The sequence below is a fragment of the Taurulus bubalis genome (assembly GCF_910589615.1).
Source record: "Taurulus bubalis genome assembly, chromosome: 8".
NCBI classification, from domain to species: Eukaryota; Metazoa; Chordata; class Actinopteri; order Perciformes; family Cottidae; genus Taurulus; species Taurulus bubalis.
Genome location: NC_136596.1, coordinates 8,255,401 through 8,280,718, shown reverse-complemented (window position 1 = coordinate 8,280,718; position 25,318 = coordinate 8,255,401). Strand labels below are relative to the sequence as shown.

At 40.9% G+C, this 25,318-nt stretch overlaps 1 protein-coding gene across 1 annotated transcript; it reads left to right on the top strand.

The window, feature by feature from the left end:
• Positions 1–418: 418 nt before the first annotated feature.
• Positions 419–24,550, top strand: agtpbp1 (ATP/GTP binding carboxypeptidase 1). The gene is made up of 27 exons (XM_079222028.1): positions 419–496; positions 1,975–2,033; positions 3,067–3,197; positions 6,414–6,481; positions 7,039–7,106; positions 7,440–7,582; positions 8,073–8,204; positions 8,374–8,467; positions 8,652–8,689; positions 8,953–9,161; positions 9,323–9,500; positions 9,776–9,817; positions 10,894–10,994; positions 11,476–11,592; positions 11,965–12,701; positions 13,205–13,288; positions 13,450–13,539; positions 13,793–13,941; positions 14,124–14,211; positions 15,237–15,381; positions 15,903–16,053; positions 16,822–17,002; positions 17,225–17,354; positions 17,956–18,087; positions 18,947–19,123; positions 20,466–20,617; positions 24,332–24,550. The coding sequence occupies exons 2-27, from the start codon at positions 2,002–2,004 to the stop codon at positions 24,510–24,512; spliced, it is 3,750 nt and encodes a 1,249-aa protein (XP_079078154.1). The 5' UTR covers positions 419–496; positions 1,975–2,001; the 3' UTR covers positions 24,513–24,550.
• Positions 24,551–25,318: the final 768 nt, after the last annotated feature.

Below are 25,318 nucleotides of genomic sequence, written 5' to 3'. Positions count from 1 at the left end.
GCTTGAGTACCGTCAAAACAAATAATACCACTGTTATTCTAAACCCATAATGTCGTTGTAAATGTGCACGTACCTTAGTATTTTGTATTAACCATGTAGTGAATAAAGATCTCTTCAATGACTGTAAAAATCGGCGCATACATTTTACGTCATCGGCCTCTGTCAGCATGGGAAATGTAGTCTTTCCGTGTCCCGATCGAGCTCAAGCCCTCAGTGCACAGTTTATAGTTTGAAACCCGGCCAGTTCATATATACAACTGTATAATTGTTATATTTTGGTAAAGATAATGATGCATTTGGCTCTTTAGGGGTATTTCCATCCTCTTCCTAACTGCGACTAAAACCACGCGGAGAAACGTCCTCTCGCGATAGCCCCGCTGACAGTTGGGACTGGGTTCATCACAACACCATCAGGGCGTTTTAGGCGAGCACTACCAGTCCCTCTTATCTTGTTATTGGTCCACCCTGTACGGGACTGCAGCTCCTCTCCGGACAGGTTCGTAAAACCCTCGTTCTCGTTGGCAATATGCAGGTTTATTGCTCCAGTTAATGTGCGCTGTGTGCGCTTCATTGTTAGCATGTACTCCTCCGTTAGCTTGCGGCTGCTGCCGCAGACAGGCGGCCGTTCATTAGTGACTCGTCCAGCAGGTGCAGCGGAGCCTCTGAGCCCCGGCGAGGTTATCTAACTGAACATCTTGTCAAACAGCCTCGCTCACAAGAGCCTAATGACAGTGACTGACCCACGTGGGCTGGCGGTGTGAAGGTGGCTTGTCATGTTTGTTTAAATGGATTTTTGATTCTGGTTTGTGGAAGGCAGCGTCCATGTGGAGGTGTTGTGGTCAGGCCACCATCTGTCCTGCGTGAGCTCGCCTCCACAACATGTCAGTTTTACAATTGCTCCGGAGAAAGCTTCAGATAGATTACCCCTCACACAAACAGGCTCTTTATGGTCTGATCTAGCTGCTGCTCCTCAGCCCACACGTATCCGGGAGGGACCTGAGGTCCCCAGGTATTGGTACCTGTCTGGTAAAGGTTGGTGGACTTTTGCAGGTTGACTCTGCAAGTTTTGGGAAAATTCTGCCATGGCCTGAATTGAGGCTCAGCCAGTTTAGTTAAAAGTGAATTTATTTGAAATGAAAGTCACTTTCAACTTCCTATTCTTGTGGGGTCTTATTTCTGGCTTTTTCTTTCGTTTAACTTGTGTGTTATAGTTGTTGTTTTTTTTGCGTAATTTGTGTCATTTTAAGCACCTGATACAAATGTTAAGACCATGTAATAATATCTTTATCGTTCTCTAACACTAGTGGTGTTTTAAAGTAGCATTATTTATGACCCCTCTTATCTCGGCCCATAAATGCTTCTGTATTCACTGTGTGATCAAATCCATGACTCCTGAGAGACCTGTGGGAATTCACTGTACCGATGCTGTACTCATTTGACTTTTCTGCTGAATAATGCATTTTGTTTTCTGTTCTGAGATAAATGTTGCTGTTTGATGTAATGCAGCTGTACTGTATTGCCTTTTTCAAACTTTGTGTTCAAATTACCTGATATGTGGGTCTATTGTCTGCAGACATTTGAGATCTGCAGCATGCAGGGCAGCCTCTTTGTTTCGTGTAAAATCAGTCAGGCGGTTCTGTATATCTGATATTAAGTCTGTCCTGGTCAGGTCAATATGAGCCCCCTCTTTGCAGCTGCAGGTTGTCCCAGCACATCCAGCCCAGGCCACCAGTTTGTTACAGGGCTAACTCATATGTTCAGTTCAACACATTCACAGCTGCAGGCAGTTTAGGTGGATTGTCATCTGGTTTTCGCATAGTTACATAGTTGAGATTACAACAGAGGGATTTCAGTGGGATCTCTTTTGGTGCAATGGGCAAAGGTTTATCCTGCTGTTTTCTAAAATTGTACAGTATTTGTATGCTTGTCCTTTTTTTTTGGTCAGTCAAGTCTTAATTTTCATTTCTCTTGCAGACGACATGAAATGTTGAAGTGGTAAAAATGAACAAACCCAAAATGGCCACAGAGAAGGGGTGAGTTGCTATTCCATTTGAAGACAAACACATAAATGTGCATTTGCTGATCAAGTTTAAATATGTATAACTTGTTAATTTTCAAGTTAATCTGTGTTCATTTGTCAATTAGGTGATTTATGCACAATGGTTTTATGTAGGCTTTATTTCAGTATGTTTTCCTTTTCCAGAGACCTACGTAAGTTTTTCATCATTCTTTAAATTTTTGTCTCCAGTGTACACACACACACACACACACACACACACACACACACACACACACACACACACACACACACACACAAAAGGATTAAGTCTTTGTCTCTGACTTTATAAGGACATATAAGAAGAAACTGGTCCGTTGGGTAGAATCAGAGCGTTTTGACTTTCTCTCCCATGTTTACTGTTGCTGGACCAACAACTGACCTCTAACTTTGTGTTTCCAGCTGAGCGCCACAGAGCTAAGATTATAAATGGGGGATGGGTCACTATCCCAGAAATGGTGAAGTGCGAGGAGTCTGCCACTCAACTTCAATAAAATAAATGAAGTTGGTCTTAAAGTCGGTGATTAAACATGTTTTGCCAATTATAATTTTTTTACCATTACATTGTATTACAGAAAGAGCTGTTATTTTTGCTAGTACATTTGACTCACTGTGGTCACATAAGGGCATTTGCAAACATATGGGGCTGCTTTATGTTTGTTCTCCAGTGCCACCCAGTGCTAGATAAACTGAAACTGATCAATCATTCTAATCCCTCTAATCCTAGACATGAAGCAGGAAATCATCGCAGATTTTTCTTTAAGCACACGCTTAAGTATTAAAGCTTCCACTTTCCGTGTAAATGCATCATCCTGATTCATCACTGTGTGTGATGCTTACACTGACCTCTGCCCTTTCCAGATGGACTTTAATAAAATATATATTTTTTCATCCTTTCTCCAAATGCCTATACCAGAGTGAATTTCTGAATAAAGCTAGTCTGCTACATATGTTCCTCCTAAAGGTAACTGTGTGTGTGTGTGTGTGTGTGTGTGTGTGTGTGTTTCCAGCGTTCCCAGTAACTCCAGAGTAATGATGCTCCTGGGCCAACTGGAGAGGATGAATGGAGAGGCCATGATGAGGGATGTTGAAACGGCAAGACAGGTCACTGCAAAGATATGTCATCTCATACAGACACAGGGTGAGAACAAACGCACACAAAATAACAATGCAATCTATTGTACTTTTCATAGACAAGCAATGTGTTTATAGTGGTGTTATGGGGGTGTGTCTCTCTGTGTGTGTGTGTGTGTGTGTGTGTGTGTGTGTGTGTGTGTGTGTGTGTGTGTGTGTGTCTCTCTCTGTCTGTCTGTCTGTCTGTCTGTCTGTCTGTCCACAGGTAATCTCTCATACTGCTGGATCGATCAGCTCCATATCTGATTTAACACTCTTCTTAACCGGCCAGCAGGGGCCACAAGTGATCAGGAGCTGCTTCAGTAGCAAAAAGACTTCTCCAGCAATCGGCTAGGCTAAAAACAAGCTTTACCTTGTCTGTTTCAGGCCACATTTGGCCTTTTGTCGAGGCTCCACAGAAAAAGTTGGTCTCATTTTGAACCGGAGCATCTGCAGATTAATTCCAATACCCAATATATTATGATATTATGATCCACTAAAGTTTGGATACACGATACAAGATTAATGAATCGCTGTTTTTGTTATCTTCGCCGCCATCTGGACAGTAAAGGGAGCTGGAAAAGGCAATTGAGTGAGATTCAACTTGTTTTGTTTTTTTGTTTGGGACTTGAGAGGGAGACACACCTGGTGGAGTTATGCAGTTTTCCAGTAAAAACATGTGTCCAGTGTAACTGTTGAGTAAACAGAGATGGTTTGGTGCACCGGTAGTCAAAGTGTGGATGGATCGTTACAGTGTCTCCAGATCTGGTTCTCTGATTACTCTTTTGAAAGGAGAGTAGAAGAAGATCTGACAGCAGAAGAAGACCCTGTGCCGTGTCGCTGTGTAGAACAGCCTGAAACATGAGTGTGTCTCTGTTGGCAGGTTCCCCTCTGCCACTCCAACGAGCTGCAATTAATATAAATCTCTGATTTAAGCATCGTTGCTCTAGTGCTTTACTAAATAGTTGATTCAGGTATTTGTCAAACTGACATACAATTAAAAAGGTATGATAATTGTAAATTTTTTTAAGCTAAAGTGCCAACTTACAATCTTTCACGTGTTAGGATTTGCTGCTTTTCTCAATTTGATATCAATGTAAAATTAATATATTTGTGTTGGTTGTAAAAGACTAGCAATTTGAAGACATCATTTTGTGCATTTTTATACTACTTTGGGACATTCTATAGACTAAATGATTTATTAGGTAATTGAAAAATCCATCAAATATTGATGAAAAAGATTAATCAATAATGAAAATAGTTTATTACTTGCAGCCATTACTTAAGAAAAGTGGACCACAATACTACAGATAACTGAGTAAATTCCATATTTCATATTTTATTTTTTTTATTGTGGATTTTTTTGAGTCAACCTTAGTGGAGCTGAATTCGGCTGAATCGTCACCTATTTTTGAGCCTGCTGCTGGCTTTGAACATCTTCATTATTGCTGTTCATGTATATTTCATTTTTCCTCTTCCCATAATTCATTGCTTCCACTTCAAAGCAAACTTGTGGTTGACTGTTAGACACAGTGGAAAGGCTTCTGTCTGTGACCTCGTCAATCATGATACCTCAGCTGTTCCTCTCTCATCTCCTGCTCGGCTGTCTGTCACACCCTGCCTACAGCCTCAACTTGAAATGTGCATGAGTGTGACGATGGTTCGGGGGAAGGAGGGGGTCTGTGACCCTGTTCACGGTAACTATACACCTCAAGAAGGACTTTGCTGTACTCTTGTCTCATGTTCAGAGTTGTTGTAGCAGGAGGCAGTCGAGAGATTTCAAGAGAAACAACAAGAATTGTAGGGAGAAGAAAAAGCCGGGATTTGAAAGTTTAATTGAGAATTAAATCTGTCATAGAGGCAGCAGTTCTCCGTGTTCTCTCTTATTTGTTGTCAGAAAGTCAGTTTCTGTTTTTATTTGAGAATATAGCAGTGCTCACTTTCCACGCAGTCTTGAGAAAGTAAGGAGGAGCTGATTACTAAGCTCATAGTGTCCTTTCCCTAAGGTATGTGTGTTGGTACACAGTTGCAGGTTTGACCAGAGGAGCAGTTTACCGCTGTCCTTCGAGGGATACTGAAATAACAATAATAAGTTTCTAAGGGGCTTTCAAGGGACGATCAAACTCTGAGGTGTTTGAGTCACAGCGGACCTGTACAACTTGTACGACTCCAGAGGCAGTGAACCTGGTATTTTGCAATACATCTTTTCACCCACGTCTTTGGTGAACTTTGAGACCTTTGTTATGAAATGGAGTACAGCTACAGCAAGAGATACTGCCAATCTGGGGTCTCCTTGGACCCACCAGGTAGGGTTCAGAAGGATGAAAATGTTTCAGCTATTTTGACTTAAAAATCCTCCAATGATACATAGAGATTTTCACAATATCATTATACATTTGTGTGACAAATATGTTAAATATTTCACTCTGTTCAGGTTAGTTTAGAATAACCAGTCTGACTTCTACAACCGCCACAGTTCATGTGCAGTAATTTAAGCTGAATTAAATATGTACTAATATCTACAGTTACTGAAAAAGGCATAAATGGCAACATCTACAGGTATTACCTGGCTATCTCATTTATTTTTTGGTGCCATCATACAGTTTGGTTAAATAATATTCAAGCACACATTTTGAATGAAGAAGTGTGTGTGTGTGGGTGGGGGTGGGGGTGTGGGATTAGTGTTGAGATGCCAGTTTGTTTTGAAGACCGTTACAAAGTCTGGTATGCCAAATGTTTTGAGAGGACACGGAGCCACTGGTGTGTGTGTGTATGCGCGACTGTTTGTTCGTTCCCATGCTCAGATATGCACATAGTTGTGTTTATAGAAAGCTGCACGCTTTACACCTTTCACATTTTTCACATTCACCTGCTGTTATGATGCATTCCTAAGTTAGTGACAGTATAAGATGCTCACTCTAAAGTGAAGTAGGAGTTGCAGCAAACCAGTTATTTCCACACCCTGTTTAGTGGTGCAGTTTCTAAGAAGGTAGAGCTCATGTCTCAGCTAATATTTGACACATGTTAAATACTCATTTATTGTATCTATGTTCTATCTTTCCATTTTCCAAGTTTATCTTCTGTAACATTGTGTCTTTAATGGTCGATTCAACATTTACAGGACAACCTGCCGTACTTGGAATAACAGCTTTGCTTGTGTGAGAAGCCCCTTGTTTGTTTAGCACAAATGCAGAACTGCTTGTCTTCACATTTCTGATCCTTTTCATTTTGTTGTGTGTTGCAGAGAAGAGCGGAAAAGAGGTGATGTCCAAAGGCTCCAGTGGCATGGAGGTCATTCTGGCTTCACTGGAGGTCAGCTCACTCATCGACACAACTGGAGATTGCAGCTCCAAACATGACAACACTTCCACACAAAGCTTACCCTGTAGTTTTTACTTCTCTTTTTATAAATGGATAGAGCGGTAAATTCCTAAATTTGAAGACCAAAGACGTATTAGTCTTTGTGCTAAGCTAACTGGCTGCTAGTGGTAGCTTCATATTTACCGTCCCACTTAACTAGCAATAAGAAAGTGAATAAGCTATTTTCCACAATGTCAAACTATTTCTTTAGGGTGTATTTCCCTCACTTTGAGACATTGTTCTTTGAACTAACAGACCTCCACTATGTGAGCTTTGCCAGAATAAGCTCACTGTTTAATACATTGCATGCAGAGACGTAAGAAATGCATCAATGGCTTTGTATGAACAGCTGTGGGAAACCCAGCTGCAGCTGGCACATCGATGCTTTGTTTGATTTAAGATTAGACTGAGAGGGAGTCAAATAAATAAGTGGTAATTGCACACCATGCTATAATTCAGGATGTACACCTGCATGTTGTTTAACAAGTGTCCCTGTGCGGCTTCGACAGAACACCAGAGATGTCCAGACCACTCTGAACATTTTTTACATTCTCAGTGAGCTGCTGACTGTGGGTGAGTAGAACATGTATGAGCAGTTTATGCCCTGCTTTTGAGAGCTGATAACGACGTTTACGTCCTTTCTGGATAATCATAGTGGGCAATTTAACTGTCATTTCCAATTTCAGAAAATAATATTTGGGGGTACATTACTTGTTCATGCGACTAGTAAATCTTGAGCCACACTAATAAAATGGTAAAGTGGTAGTAAAAGTTAAATAAATCTGGGATCAATAAAGTAGTAGTGTTCTTAGTTTTGTGCTTCCCAGGATTTCAACTGCATAGTCCCATCATAAATTCTGTTTTTATCACATCTAATGCTGTTTTATTGTTGTTTTCTGTCTGCAGGCAGAGGTCGCAGGGTCGGAGTATTTGTGTCTAAAGGAGGAACAGGAATATTATTCCAGATTCTGATCACTGCAAGTAAAGAGTTGCCTCCCAGCGAAGAACTCATGCTGCAGCTTCACTCACTGCTCGCCAAGGTTGGCCCAAAAGGTGGGTTTAATATCACAGTTCAACACAAACAATTATTGACATTTTGTTGAGCTTGCATTTGTCTTGTGTGTCTTTGTTATATGTCACGTAAGTCATCTAAAGTCTAGTCGGTGCTGTTAAGGGCTCTGTTCAGCTTAATTGTAAACAAATAAAAGTCGACGTTCCTTATTTCTCGGCAAAACACATTGTGTGTTGAGACTAACAAACATGTTGACTGCATTTATTTCCTCAAGGAATTTGCAAAGTAAACTTTTTTGAATTGTTTACATCCTTGCCTTTGTTGGCGCATTGCTACATTTCTTGCCGCATGCATGCATGTTTGTCCTTGTGTGTACGCAATACAAACAAAACGTGGACTGGTAAAAACATTGCTCTCTCTAACTTTAGTCTAGTCTAGTTTGACTAGTAGTCAAACTATATTTACTTAGTAGTAGGCACATAAACACTGAACATGTAATGATGTGTTCTCTGCGTGATCATGTGTGTTCAGACAGAAAGTTTGGAGTGAAGGCGCGTTTGAGCGGAGCGCTGAACGCCACGGTCAACTTAACGAAACAGAACCTACAGAATACAAAACTGCTTCTGCCCTGCCTGCAGGTTCTCAGGGTTTACTCCACCAACTGTGAGTTATTTTTAACTTTGAAATTCACAGCTCAAAATAATTTTCCGTCTCTATTGGATTTCAAGCAGATAAGGGCCAAGAAATACGACAGAATCTTAAACTGGTTTCAGTGGTATTTGATGTGTCTGTCTACTTTTGACTGCTATCTCCCGTGTTTGTTTTTGTGAAGCGGTGAATGCAATCTCTTTGGGAAAGAACGGAGTGGTGGAGCTCATGTTCAAGATTATTGTGCCGTACAGCAAGAAGAACACCAGCCTGCTTAAGTAAGTAGTCAATTGTCATAATGAGCCAGCATGACTGCTGTGTTATAACAAACTAGTGACACCCACGCGCCACATCTCTTTTGCCTCTTTCAGAATGTTACGAGTTTTTTACTTCTGATTTGTCATTGGCGTTTGTTCAGCAGACCATGCGACTGTTTAATTTACCTTGTTTCTAAATCAACAGGGTAGCTCTGGATGCACTGGGAGCGCTGCTCAAATCCAGTGAGTACTTTTCTTTGTAGCATTGACTTTTGACTCTTCAGTAGTGTAGTGATCCTTCATTGGTGCTGGTTCCTTTTGCCTCTTTCACCTCTACCATCATTAACCCTTTGTCTGTACTTGACTCATTTTCTATTACCAGCTGAAGCAAACACAGTTAAGGATCATTCAACATGGATTTGAAGTGACCTCATCCCCAATTTACCCCTTTTACTTCTCCGACCCGTCTCCTCATGCTTCTCGTCTCCCTCTTCCACCCCCTGCAGAGACGAATGCTCGCCGTGCAGTGGATGCTGGACACGTGCATGTCTTGCTGGCTCTGTACCAGGACTGGCATCACAATGACACACGGCATCGCCACATGCTGATCCGCAAAGGGCTGCTGGTCTGCCTCAGGAACATCACCAACATCAAGCTCGGCAGGAAAGCATTGATAGACGCTGATGGCATGAGGATCCTCTACAACTCATCCACTGTGAGTGAGAATGAGACATACACATGGCCAACAATTAATGCATGCCAGACACACACACACACACACACACACACACACACACACACACACACACACACACACACACACACACAGACTCCATCTGGCCTACTCTTTACTTTCTGTATGATTTTTCTTTCAAGGAGTGTCTCCCGGTGCGGACTCTGGATCCACTTGTCAATACTTCGAGTCTCATCATGAGGAAGTGTTTTCCTAAGAACCGTCTGCCTCTGCCTACCATCAAATCAGCCTTCCATTACCAGCTGCCACATGTACCTGCTGTAGGACCTGTGGCGCAGCTGTACAGCCAGCCACCTGGGGGTGAGAACACAGGACTCTCACACACACACACACACACACACACACACACACACACACACACACACACCTCACTAGAGAGTGCCCCAGCATATCACAGTGTCTACGCATGCCTTTCACTGATGATAAAGTCGTTCGAGAGACACATTCTTTTATCGCAGTCATGGCTCCTAGATTCAGTCCTGTAAAATACACAGACACACATACAAATAATGCTTGCATCCCTTGACCACGCAAATTGTTAATGGCAATATTGCTGCACACAATATGCCTTACAGGAAGAAAGCTTCATCAGCTCTGCGACAGGCCCTTAAAGAAGGGTAAGACATACGTACGAAACAACTCCATCCTCAGAAAACATAGACTCATTCACTGCTGCTTTCTCATTCACCTCACGTCATACTCTAACTTCACTAAACTAACACATGACATGTGTTAGTAATACACATGTAATGATGATGCTTAGTGGTTGCATGCTCACGAGTAGACTGATGCACTTGCACTCTACTCAATTTGTTTGCACAGGCCTTTTAATTAAATATTTGACCTCATTTGCTCTTCCCTTTTTAAAAGCTGCTAAATTCTAACACCACAAAAAGGACAAACAACGGTGACAGCGCTGACAGAGCTAACAGTGTTGTACCCTGGGTGGGAACTGGAAAGTGAGCGTTTCCGCGATGTGGGTCAGGACGGCGTTTCTCAGCTGTAACCGCTATATAAGCGACAATTAGCTAACCAGATCGAGTCTGCTCAGGACGCCATTACTCTGCCATACCTTTACTTAGAAAATAGTTTGCTGCCATGTTCATTTGTAAAGTTTTGAATTCAGCACCCTTAAACTGATCTAAAATAAGGCATGTCTTATCAAAATATGACTTGCTATGTAGCCAATTGCTTAATTGATTCTCCTTGATAGTGTACATATCCTCACATTTTAGTTAATTCCCTGGAGAGTGCAAAGTCAAACAGGAAGTCCATAAAACAATGAAATACACCACCATTTTGACAGCCCTTGTCGCCTCTTAGCGCTACATTGTGTTGATGCCTATATTTTCAAACACATGTCAGTGATGTCAGTAACCCAACCATGGAGAACGGTGTAACCTAACAAGCTACTGCCACTACATTGACTTGTCATTCAGATCACCAGCTCACTGTATTTGTAGAAATATAATTATGATTTCTTCGGTTCTCTAAAAATCTCTCACTCATCTCTGAATCATGGCTGCGCACATCTTTTTTTTTGCTTTACATTTTCTCTGTTCTTGTCATAGAAATTAAACTCAATGTCCAGAAACACTTAAATTCTTCCCGCATACTTTATAAAATAATAAACTCCCGCCTTGCTCGAGTTCAGGACAGTCACCCTATAATGTTAATCTGTGTGTGAACCCAGTGGATGATGTGGTGGATGAAAGTGACGATAACGAGGAGACGGACGCAGACACGGAGAACGATACTGACAACGAAGAGGACGAGAAGGATCAACACACTGCGGTAATATTCAGCCTTCAGATGCACACAGCATATTTCACATGGCAGCATTATGTATTGCACTTCGTGTTCAAAATATTGTCTATTTTTCTCTGTATGACCTTAGTGTTGTAGAGTTTAGGCCTAAGTGATTTACAGCTTAAACATTCTTTCTGCATTTCTGCATCATGTTTGAACTTCACAAAGGCCAGTTGTTTAAAAACCATGTATCCATTATTGATATTTGGGGTCTTGTTCATAATAATAACTACAGATGAAGTCATTTGAGTCTCTTAGAGCTGTGTCAGAGTTGTTGCTGATGTTGATGAAGTCCTCTAAATTTCCAGTAGAGGGAAGTCATGACTCACCCATACCACAATATCAAACATGTTATATGATTTCTGATATGCATTTGAAATTGCTGATTTAATCAAAACATTGTTCTGCACAGTGAAGTTTGACATTTAGATATGAGTGTTTTGTTTCTTTGTGTAATTTTGATCAGAATGAGGACATAGAGACGGACCTAAACAAGCTACATCCCAAAAAGAACCCCGGACGTCCATTCGAGGAGTTGAGGGTCTATGAGAGGTTCTTCTTGGAGCTTTCTGAAGACTTCCAGGTCAGTAATTTGTGACCAAATTTGAAAGAAACTATACATTTATGCAAACATGCATGATAGCTGAATTGGTGTATTAATCAGTAAGTATGTGAGTTATGTATTTACTCAATATTTTAACATGGACTATTAAAATTGTATCTTATTGGCTCAATGTCTGCATTCTTGTGTCAAAATGAATTGGCATGATATTTTGTTTTCTCCAACATGGTCATATAGAAATGTCTTGTCAAGACATCATACTATCTTGCCTCTTCATTTTTAATTCTATGATACATTTTTTTTCTCTATTTTATTGCATTTAATGTAATGCAGCCCTTAACACAAATATTTGTTGTATGCCCTTTTTCTGATCGGTATATCTTATTCCTACAGGGTTATAACTTTGAACCATCAAAGAATGCCTCTACCACATCGTCTACTTTCTCCTCAACTCGATCCACTCGGCCAATCATAGTGCCAACAGCTCAAGCCTTGTCCCCAAAGCACGTCCCCATAACGAGCAACCCTACCAAAGGAGAACGCACCCTGCCGTCAGCCTTAGTGCCTACTCCTGCTCCTCTGACACCTCTAGAACTGGACACCATCCACCTCACTAAGGACCAAGACAGACAAGAGGAGGCCCACATTCCTTCCCCCGACACACACACAACATTGTCCTCCCTCACCAGGCCTCCTTCTGAAGCGCAGACGATAGAGCAGGATCTAGCACATGTGTTGGAGTGTGTCTCTCTAGTGGCGGAGGGGCACACAGGAGAAGAAGTAGGATGGGGAGTCAAACAAGAAGGATCCTCAGTCAATGCCACAAGGCACATCCAGTCCCCACTGCTCCTGGAGGGCATTGCTAATCGTCGTGTGGGCGGAGGAGGCAGTAACTGGGGTTCAGATTGTGGCTCAGAGGGAGCTGAGGATGAGGGAGGCGATGGAGCAGTTCTGGAGGTGCCAGACACGGCGCTGCTCCTCCCGCTTCATGACCCCGACCTTTACGTGGAGATGGTGAAGGGAACGCACTCCGTACCCCAGTACGCTGAAGTGGCTTACCCAGACTACTTTGGCCATATAGCTCCAACATTTAGGGAACCTCTTCAGGAGAGAGTATATGGTGTTCAGAGGTGAGACATTTTTATTAACACAGACATAGTTGAGTATACAAATGGAAGAGGGTATAAAGATGATAAGAACTACATGTACTGTAATGTTTTCAATGCCAAAAGATTATTTATTTTTGTAATCTTTTATTTGCACTACAGACATGAGCATGACCTCGTGCTGACTCATGGGGCTCCAGGCAGATTTTTTGGAGCCTCAGTTATAGTGATGTTTTAGTGATGCTTTTTCCCGAGGACAAGTTGTAATTTTAAGGCACAATTTGCAAAAAGTTTAATGCAATCATGCGATTGAATTCTGGTGTCTGTCCAAATGAACTTTTTAGTCTGAGCTACAGTTTTCACTTTAAACTTTGCTGTGTATATAAGGTCATGATGATGGGAAAAGGCATTTCCTATAGCTTATTGGATTCATCCTCAATAATAAACAATATTTGTTAATGGAAAACATATTTGTCCACCCACTGTGTTAATCACGAGTGACTTAGTTTTTTGGTCTAATCCTGCAGGTCTAAAATATTCCAGGACATTGAGCGGTTAATTCATCCCAATGATATTGTGGATAAAGTAGTCTATGACTTGGACATTCCCAGGTGAGTCCCTCCTACTGAGTAAAGCATTGCAATACTAAGGCTACATGGAGCTCAAATTACAACCAAAGCTACAGTTTGTCTCATTTTGGATATCGTTGAGAGCTGTGACATCCACAAAGCAGATGAGCTCAATCGGTTGTCCACATTTTGATGTGTTTCAGTTGTCCTGTGATTGAAGACAATGGCGAATCACTGAAGTTCAACTCTCAGTTTGAGTCTGGAAACCTCAGGAAGGCAGTTCAGATGAGGAAGTAAGTGTTCATTTTCACACCAGTTACATGGTAATAAGTAAGGACTACACAATTAGATGTGCAGTTTTAACAAAATCACCTTTTAATATAATGCAAACATATACAACTGTGTTCAACTTTTACTATATTCTACAGACTTTCACAACAATTTAACAGAAATTACATTTAAAACAAAAGAAGTATTAGAGATCATTGTGAGTGGTTGATGATGTTTGGGTCCAAATTTATAGATTATGTTTTGGTGTTTCTTCAGATATGAGTATGACCTTGTGCTGAATTCAGACATCAACAGTAATCACTACCACCAGTGGTTCTACTTTGAGGTGAGCGGCATGCGCGTTGGAACCAACTACCGCTTCAACATCATCAACTCCGAGAAGTCAAACAGCCAGTTCAACTACGGTGAGATGCATAACTACGTGTCAAGCACCCAGCAGTTTGTCCTTCTCATCTGCCCGACAGAAGATTTTAATTTAATGTGTTATGACATTCAGTCAATATGAGGTGTCTTGAGCATCAGACAGCACATATTCTAAACTGTGTTTTATCTTCCTGTGTGTGTGTGTGTGTGTGTCTGTCTGTAGGTATGCAGGTGCTGATGTACTCCGTGCAGGAGGCGATCAGTGGCAAGCCTCGCTGGGTCAGAACAGGAACAGACATCTGTTACTACAAGTAGGTGCACTCAGAGAGGGGAAAGGTAGAATCTATCTTTTTAATAAGTGGTGCAGTAACATGGGGCACAGTTTTCATGCAGCATACTAATTCTGCCATACTGCAGACAACGTGCTGTAGGTTAATGATTACCGTGTATATTTATGTATTTGATATACCGTAGCTATAAAGCACTCTCGACTACTTTATTGCTTGATACACTGTCAAAGTTTTTATGAGGTGGTATTAATGTACTTAGTACGGCAACATTTTTGAAAAGCATCCTTTAGGAGGAAAAGGGGGACACATGCTTTCTTCACGAATTGCACCACATATTTATTTATGAGATTTTTTTTTTATGAGACTTTGCAATCAATTCATGCAATTCAATACAACTTTCCTGCCATAAAGTCTTTTTATGATTTCCCATTACATTACATTTTAGGGCTATACGGTTTTGGGTTTAAACATTGTCACAGAGTTGTTTGTCCTCCCTATTAGTGTACATCAAGGAAGAACAATGTTAGAATCCCATCTCAATATAATGTAGTCCAGAACAACATCACCTTCAACCTTTACCTCAGTAATGAGCATATCATTTAATTTGATACATTTTGGAATTTTTCAGAATCAGAATTGGGTTTATTGCCAGGTAGTTTTTCATATATAATTATTTGACCTTTTATTGTTGTGGTGTAATACACATCGTAAGAGAAAATACAAATATAAGCAAGTGTCAAGAAAAATTAAATTTTTTAATAAAATTAATTACAATAAAAATACGAAAAGAGATACTGTAAATATATGCGCAACATATCTATTTTTAAATGAACGACTTGTACAATTTGTGTGAAAGTGCACAGTGTGAAGTATAAAGAACATGTGCAATGTTCAGAGATAACAGTCCAACATTATAAACAGGGCAGAATGTATGGCAGCCATTGCATTGCAGTAGATTATACAGGTGTACCTTTATAAAGGAGCCATTGAGTGTGTTATGAGTGCTATATCGTGCAACATTTACTCATGACTCATCTTCTCCTTAGGAATCACTTTGCTAGGAGTTCGATTGCAGCGGGTGGTCAGAAAGGAAAGTCCTATTATACAATGACCTTCAGCACAAGCTTCAGCCATAAGGATGATGTCTGCTACTTTGCCTATCATTACCCATATACATACTCCACTCTTAAGGTAGTATTACAATATCACTGTTTGCTATAATCTAGAGACCACTAGCATTTAGTAGTGTACATATCTCGAGCACTAACAACCCCGACCCGCTCCATATTGTCTTGTTGTAAGGGTTTTGATGCCAAAAATGTACTGCTACACCTCCCAGACCCCCAGTGAGACTCCAGATGCAGCCTCATGATAGTCAACTGTTTTGTTTCCCTTGTATCATTTATTTGCCCTTCAAATCTGAGCTCTGATAGCTACTGTGCTCTCAAACTACTGTACACTCATTATGTTAATAGTTATGTTGATTAATTGCATTTAGTGCCTTTTTATATAGAGTGACTATGCATAATTGCTTGTAATACAAGCAATAATGGAGAAGCCCAATCTGAATCACATAATCGCACATGTCTCAATAAACAGCCAATGCAACAATACAACAGTAAAATGTGTGAGGAATGGGGGCTTAAATGGAAGTTGTAGATAATGTTCATCAGCGAAATGTAGAAAATGTAATTCTGTCCTTGTTTCTTCAGATGCACCTGTCCAAACTGGAGGCTTTGAGGACCCCCCAGATCTACCTGAGACGGGACGTCCTCTGTGAAACTCTGGGGGGAAACAGCTGCCCCCTTCTCACCATCACTGCCATGCCAGAATCCAACTCTAATGATCACATCTGTCAGTTTAGTAAGTAAATCACCTTTATGTCTTACTTGCTCACCAACTTTCCCAAAGCCGAGCAAAACAATCTCAGCTGCAGAAATGTTATATCCTGGAAAAACTGGAAAAATCTTTGTAGCTTCACCAGCCTTTATCGTTTGTACCCAGAACTCACATTCTCTGCAAGAAGTTGGTTATCCTAGTGAAATAAAATCCTAGATGGTAAAAAAAAATGAGTTTCATGACAAAATCATGATTACATCAGTATGCAAACTTAAGTGGGTGTCCTAAATTAATTTTTGTCAGATGTCCTGAAGCAATTGGTAATGGACCATAATATCTAAACATTTAATGACTGTTGTGTTGTCAGTTTTTAGACAAACCTTTCTGACAAATCTAATTTAGTCATTTTGGTGAGCTAATTCTTCTCCTTTTAGAAAATCTGTGTAACAAAATAATTCAAGCTTAAAGGTCCAACTTCCTCATGCTCGGCTCCCGTTCTCCAAAATGTCCTCTAAGAAATTCACTCGTAAGTGACAGAAATGTTTCTTTCTAATGCTTAAATAATTAAATACCGAATCCTTGCAAGAACATCTTACTGCATTACTGCTGTATATACTACATTAGAACAGCCCTGGGGGATCAGGGCATGCCAATGTACCAAAGTAGGTTTTCCATCCACTGTAGTTCACTGATGCTTCTTCTCAGCTGTGCAAACTTTTAAATTGAAGAATCTTTTTTCCACATTCTTCTATTTGTGTTTTCTGTACTCTCCCCCTCTTTGTCCCTCTTCAGGGAATCGACCATTGATCTTCCTGTCGGCCAGAGTGCACCCTGGAGAGACCAACGCCAGCTGGGTAATGAAGGGCACGCTGGAGTTCCTGATGGGCACCAGCCCACTGGCGGCCAGCCTGAGAGAGGCCTACATCTTCAAGATAGTCCCCATGCTCAACCCAGATGGAGTTGTAAATGGGAAGTGAGTAAAAATGAGTCTAGAAAGAAATGATCACGTTCACAGCTTTCAAGTATACACACAGAAGATGCATACATACACCTGCCGAGTCTGGGCCTTCGCGTTGGTTTACGGCACATTTATTTCATGTTGACACACAAACACACACTCACACACAATCTAGTCTTGAAGGGTTCTGCAGCTTTTGCTTTGTTCTCTTCTTCTGCCATCTCCTTTCTGCTGTAGTCATCGTTGTTCTCTGAGTGGAGAGGATTTGAATCGCCAGTGGCAGAACCCCAATCCTGAGCTCCACCCCACCATCTACCACACTAAGAGCCTGCTGCAGTACCTTGCACACATACAAAGGGCACCACTGGTATGACCTTTTATTAACTGGACTTAAATAACTTCAGGGGTTTTTTTAACTTTGCCGCATCATCTTTAATTTGGAAAATATAAAGGAGCTCTCCTAACATCTTTAAGCTGGTGCCATTCCTCCTGTTTAGCTGCACGCTCTGCATGTCCACTAAATTTCACATCAATAAATCATCACATTGGTTTTGAGTCATTAATGCAGTTATCATAAACAGCAGCCTCCATTGCCCTCTGTAATACACTGTGTGTCAGCATGTTGGATATAATGGGTTATTGCTTTTATAGGAGATTTGTTTACTGTACAAAGGGTGATGACTTAACAACACAAAGCAAGGTGAGGCCGCTGTTAGTCCTCTGAAAATAGATCTGAGAAAACGTCTTGAGAAATAAGAGCAGTACCACTGACACAGCTACTATAACACAGTATCACTGTGCATTTGACGATGATACAGTGAATTAATGTTCTAACTTTAATTGCTGTATCTGTCTCTGTTGATTTGTATTTTTGTATTAATTATGTTTTTACATAGCTATATAAACAAGTTTTTAATCAGAGAGGAGATCATCTTAATCCTTTTCGTGTGTGTGTGTGTTATGCACAGGTGTTCTGCGACTATCACGGTCATTCCAGGAAGAAGAATGTGTTCATGTACGGCTGCAGCGTGAAGGAGACAGTCTGGCAATCCAATATCAGTGCTACGTCCAGTGACTTGCAGGAGGACCTTGGATACAGAGTGAGCGCGCGCACACACACACACACACACACACACACACACACACACACACACACACACACACACACACACACACACACACACACACACACACACACACACACACACACACACACACACACACACACACACACACACACACACACACACACACACACACACACACACACACACACACACACACACACACGTGTTCTGTGCCTCATCACAGTACCACTATCTCACTCTTCCTCTGTGTTTTCAGATGACTGCTCTCACATCGCTGAATGATAATTGGTACAAAGAGATCACCTTTATTAAGTTTTACAGAAAAGAGACGCTATCACAGCAGCGTATAATTAAGCACATGTCTGTTCGTTATAGTGTTTGCACTGAAATACAATCCTGTGTCCCTCACTAAAGAACAGATTGTAGCACCGTATTACATCACTTTGCTTCCTGTTTATCTTTCCCTCTGTGGCATTGCAATGGATTTCCTTATTCAGTTTAATTGAAAGCCCTAATATGTCTAATACTATCTATTTAGTCATTCATGTGTGTTTCAACACCAGCTCTTTTCTGACATACTCAAATTGCTTTTATATCATGCTGGTCAGGCCGAGATCCGTTTGTTGCTTACTTTTCAGTCAGCAGAATGCTAATCAAGATGAAGTTCGAGAGTTTTCTCGTGGACGAGTCGCTTCGAACTACAAGCCCACAGCAAACATTGTGGAAAGCAGCGGTCAATACTGTTCTCAAGAACTGCTGGGTACCTCAGCCAGTCTGTGTTATTTGTCCCTACTATAAAATGTACTTTGCCATCTGCCCCTCGACGTACTCACGCACACATACTCAAAACTGTTTTGTATGTGTTTTTCAGGCGCTTCCTAAGATCCTGTCCCAGATCGCCCCGGCCTTCAGCATGGTCAGCTGTAGTTTTGTTGTGGAACGTTCCAAAGAGTCAACGGCCCGTGTTGTCGTATGGAGAGAGATAGGGGTGCAACGCAGCTACACCATGGAGAGCACGCTGTGTGGTTGTGACCAGGGAAAATATAAGGTAAGCGTGTATTTTATTGTGTTTAAATGCAGTTCAATACAATAACCCTGCAGGTAAATACTCTCTTTTGTGCATTGTATTAGAGAAATAGTGGGAATAAATGAGAGAGATCGGGTATGACACGCAACAAAGGTCCCTGGCTAGACTCAAACCGGGGGATATAACGTCAATGCCCCCGGTTTGAGTCAATGCCCCCGGTTTGAGTCTAGCCAGGGACCTTTGTTGCGTGTCATCCTTTCCATATATATATATATATATATATATATATATATATATATATATATATATATATATATATATATATATATATATATATATATATATATATATATATATATATGGAAAGGATGCAAATTAGCCAGAGCTATTTTCAAAACTTGAACAAAACAAGTTAAACATTATGTACAGGGTGAATTGCTCGGCGAAGGTGTTTGGTTTTATTGCATGGTAGATGTGTTTTGTTGTGTCCACCCTTCTGTAAGTGAGAGAGAAGTGCCATGATACAGTAAGTCTGAGGAAATGTCCAGCAGGTGGAGCTGCAATCCTTTTTCTTTGCTTGGCCTCTGTCTTTTGTCCTCGTTTCTTTTGACCCCTTTACCTTCATTTCCTCTCTCTCTCTCTCTCTCTCTCTCTCTCTCTCTCTCTCTCTCTCTCTCTCTCTCTCTCTCTCTCTCTCGCTGTCTTTCCACCCCAGCTGATTTCCTTCCTCCTGAATTCTGCCAATGTCTAGGGATGCCATTTTGGCACTGATTAGCACCCCCCACCAGTTTATGTGCAAGTGTTTATCCAGATGTGCAGGAACTAATGTCTACTGAATTGGAGCTGCATATCTCTGTGGCCACGCCAAGTTTTGATGTCCCGAGCTCTGCTCTGGGGAAATAGGAACATGAAAGTTTTTTGGTTGAGTCGGGGGTTAGCTCTGTGTGTGTGTGTCTCCTCGAGTGAGTATTCAGTTACTTGTATGATTGTACAGCACTGTGAAGACTTTGTTAGGGTTGCCGGTGTGAGTGCTTATGCTTTTGAATATGTGCTTCCTGCAAATGAAATATATTCTCATGTTTCGACATGAAAAGTTTCCTCAGCAACTGCTTTCCAGCATTGAGAATTGGGACGTTTGAAGATGGACAACAGCTTCTTCCCCAGGCTCTAAAGCAGCTCTAAAAAAAAATCTACAGCAGCCATTTTAATGTAGATTTTTGTTGGACCCTGGAATTTTGTTTAATTTAGCTGTATGTTGGAAGGTTTTGGGGTTGTGGCATTTGTGTGTGGCAGTTCCTCCTGGTGAACATTTTATCTATCTATTGGTATTCGTCTTTGATGTGCATGTACATGTTCTCTTCAGGGTCTTCAGATCGGCACCAGAGAGCTGGAGGAGATGGGAGCTCAGTTCTGTGTGGCCCTGCTGCGGCTGAAGAGGCTGACGGGGATCCGCAATCACCAACACCTGCTGGATTTAGAGAGCGATATCATTGGGACACAGTCTAAAGTGGTCAGGTTAGTGCATCATGCTGCAAAGTCACACGCACAGATCACGCAGGTGCACATAGATGCTTTGAGCGTTGCTTAGAAACTTAGAAAAAAGGTTTGAGGCTCTCACACACACACACACACACAATACACAGTCAAGAAATATAATCTGTGATCTAATTGAAAAGAATAGGTACGTAAACACTACAGATGACAGGAACCAGGGTTTTTTTTCCTCGACATTGCAACCTTCCCAAGATAAAGACTTTGAAATACATGTGCTACCTGGAGCCATATAGGGTTCTTCGGCTTGTCCCCACAGAAAAACCCTTTTTGGTTCCTGGAAGTCGTTCAGAGGGTTATACCTAGACTAGAGCTATATGGGAAAGGTTCCATCCAGAACCGCATATGAGAGGTTGTACAAAGAACCATTCTTTGGTGTAGTGGACCCATACAGGACCCTCTTTGGAGGTTTTATCCAGGTTCTACTGGGATTTCTTTTTTTTTATTCATTTGTTTTTCAAAAAATTGTTCTTCAGAAGCAAAGGGTTCTGGGTAGAACCGTAGCCTTCCAGGAAGAACCCTTTTGGAACCCTTATTTCTCTCGAATGAGAAGTATTTTCGGCTGCCAAAAATTCTACCTGGACATCAGTAAAGTGGTTACAGACTGTTCTCATTTAACTGCACAAATCCCCTTCTTTACTGCCAGATATGGTCCCCCGTTGGCACTGATGCTTCACCCCTGAAGCACTACTCAAGAAACAAATGAAGGCTTGCATTTATGCAGGGGTGCTGTGAGCATCATTTGAAATTCTATCAATGATCATGTGTGATGAATATAGTGAAAACTCTAGAGTGAGAGGAGAATCGGTATGAATAATTGTCAGCAATGTCATTTTTTTATCTAAGGTAGAGTAAACCATTAAACCCTTTACTCCTACACAACAAGTTTTTTGGGGGCGACAGTGAACACAATGGTACAGTGTGGATTAAATGCACACGGAACATGCAAATGGGGAGCCTACACTGCCTTCTTGCCCAGTCGCTTGGAGTTGGAATAAGCACAAGTGGGGAAGAAAGATCTATTAAAGACAAGCGAGTGTCAGAGCATGTCCTCACCCACTTAGGTGCCAGTGCATTCAGGGGACAGCAGCATTAAAATGTTCAACTGTAAGACAAACACTGATCTCACTAGTCAAAGTATTGTTTGTATTATATCTTCACATTGTTCAGAACTTCTGTTTGCTTTGTAGAATAGTTCATCTTGATTCTTATCTTTGACTTCACAATTGGCCTCTGTTTCTAGTATACACAAAGTAAAGACTTCTCAAATAAAAACGTATCTTATTTTTGTATTCTATAAACTATTTGTATTTCTTAAATTTGTTTTTCTTTATATTTAAACACACATTTTTACAACAATTTCTAATTAATTAATTGATAAAATAGTAGATAGATGATAAAATGATATTCTTTCTATTAAAGCCTCATCACTAATCAATATCAACGTCCCTTTAGCCAAACGGTGCGCTTGATAAAACAAAGAAACATATGTTGAAGAACCAATGTTAAGTATGTTTTTTTTTTAAGCTTTTTAAAGAGGGCCCAAAACAGAACATATGAGTTAAAGATGAATGAGGAAAATTACATTTGAATGATTAAAAAATCTAACATGTTAGTTGCACTAAAGTTTCTTGAGTCTTCATCCATATTTTAAGAAATGTCATGAGCCAGTAACCTTGTTCATCCTAACAAATGACCACATAAATTAACTGTATGTCAATCAACTTTATTAAAATTCCCCGTTCGGAAATGTGAGGTCCACACAGATCAAATTGTACTTCAGTTCAGTACCGCAAATAAATTATTAAACTTGGCCAAACCCAAGCTGTGACCACCAAGGTTATCTTAATTTCTTATTTCTTTTTTTTAATGTCAGCAATCTCTCCTCCACAGATTTGTTAAAGCAGTTGATTTGAAAGAATGGCTTTAAACTCAAAACCACTTAATGCTCCTGTCTTTCCTTCTCTCTCTCTCTCCTACTCTACTCTAATATTGATATATTCATTCATCATTTATGTGTCTGATCATTAAGGGACTCCAAAAGTGTTTTTGTGCGCTTGTGTGTTTGCGTGAGTGTCCTTTGGGATTGGTTGCTCTCATCCTGGGTTTATGGTTTTATGCATGGGGCTTGGTATGGTACCACTTACCATTTAATAGGTCATCACAACAATGATATTGTGGCCATTGGGAGGCGTCTGCAAATAAGTGGGTGTCTCAGAGTGAGTAAATGGGTGGATACGGGCATGGGTGTGTTTTTGTGTGAGTGTAAGCATGACAGGAAGAGATGTACTTATTTAAGCGTTTGGAGATACGAAGATTTATCCACGTGAATGAGCGTAATTAGGGATTTTAACGCACATAGATAGTTCTGTTAATTGAGATGGACTGTCTGTGGAGAAGGCGGCAATTGACTGATACAGAAAATATAACTCAAAGAAGGAAGAGATTGGGTTTGGTATTTCTATAATGGCCTGTAATGGTTAACTCACAACTCTCATTATCTGTTTGGAAAACATTCTGTCCATCCACATCATCACACACACGCACTCACACACACGCACACACACACACACACACACACACACACACACACACACACACACACACACACACACACACACACACACACACATTTACTGTACATATACTGATGCACAACTTCTGAGTCTCTCTGCTGCACTCACACACTGCTGAGCTTGGTGGGAGATCATTGTCTGAGCCCCTCGGATCGACTGTCTCCCTGGGATCACATTTCAGACCATTAACACCATTAAAAAGCCACTAAAACCTCAAAGAACCAGCAACCATTTAACCATTAAGACCCACAGGAAAAAACAGTCTCCCCAGTCTGCTATGACTGGGGAGCTTCTATTTTATTAAGATTTTAAAGTGCAATTTAATATGTAAAACATTGCAGTAGATTGTTGTTTGGAATGTTTTTTTAACAACATTGTTATTTTCCATATATTTGTTGAGCTATTAGTTAGAGCTGAAACAATTGCTCGATGAAATTAGGGATTTGCCGCTTTTCTATAGTTTTTAAAAGACATCACGAACTCCCAAGAACTCAATGTGATGGGCTATTGTCACATTTTGTAAACAAAATAATGTGTTTATTCATTTTAAATGATCAATATTCAAATGATTGTCGAAATGCGATGAGATCTTTGGGCACAATTTAGATTATAAAAGCACACTGTAAAATTACAGGCTTTGTTTCAGTCAATTTTATTTCTACCTAAGCACATCAAATGGCAAAGATTATATTCATCCAAATACACTGGCATATTATTAATCTTACATTTTGTATTTGTGCCTGGTTTGATTTGTGCTTTCAAGAAATGGGCTTCTCCACAGTACATTTTCAAAGGCCATGAAACCCATTTCCGATGAGTGTTTACTCTGTGAAATCAGAGAGCTCTTAGTCTTCTGGGCCTCTGAGTTCAGCTCAGGGTGAGGCGCAGTAACATGACAGTCATCTGCTACACTATATCTGTGAAGATATGTATTTGTTTTTAAGAGGTATTACGCAAATGTTTATCATTTGTTCTATATTTTCTCAAAATACAGAAACACATGTTTTTAATTTAAAATACCCAATAGCATCAACGAGATGGATACTACTACCTGACATGGTGACGGTTATGAATTTGAAATCACTTTAATTTTGTTATCCAGCAGCAGCCCCACCACCTACGTGATGGAGGAGGATGAGCCGTCCTTTCTGGAGGCGATAGACTACAGCGCAGAGAGCAACGATGAGGACGCCGAGCCTGAAACCGAGCACGGCATCGAAGTCCAAGAGAATCCCAATCACCTCGATCAGCTGTCGGACTGCGAGACGAATCACAGGGACTAACGCGTTAATCCCCTCGGCACCTGTAATCTGAGTTTCTAACCGGCCAGTGCTCGGATCGGTCAGTTAAAAATATTCAGAACACACTTCTCACTTTGTGAATAAATAGCTTAGATTAACACCTTATATAGACACTTTACGATGCTATGTAGGCTACATTGAGGTGCTCCTTCCCCAGATGGATAGATTTCATTGTGCCCACTAGAGCCAACCGTGTTGCTCAATGAATGTTCTCACCTTTCACCGTCATCCTATAACCTTCATGGACTGTAACCCCTGACCTCAGACACCATATAGCCTCTGAGATTCACTTATAGCTAGCCTGAGCAGCAAACAGCAGGCACCGCCGATCCTTAACTGGAACCCGTGTCCACTTGCTCATTTCTCACAGCCAATCTTACACTGAAGCTACCTGACCAGGCTGTGGTAGTGTAATAGAGCCGGTGGCTTCTGACAGGCACTGTTTGTTAAACTCCTCTCACACATCACCCTGTGTTTGGTTAAAAACTCCTGGTGATTGGGCAAAGCTGGATCTCCCTCACCAACCAGCTTAAAGATCCAATCAACCTGCCTACTTGTTTCCTTTTTCCTTTTCTTTAGTCTCACCCGGGACTTTAATTTTGTATTCCTTTTAGTGACATTTCCTGGCTTTGCCTCCTTCTTGCCATTTTCTTTTTCTGACAAGGTAGTGGTGTCTAAACGGGATGCAGGGATGGCCAAACGGCTATATCACAGCTGCAGGTCGACGTCCGTCATCCCGAGTGTCTCATGAAGAAAAAACGTCTCCGATGTCACTCCACTTGCGCTGT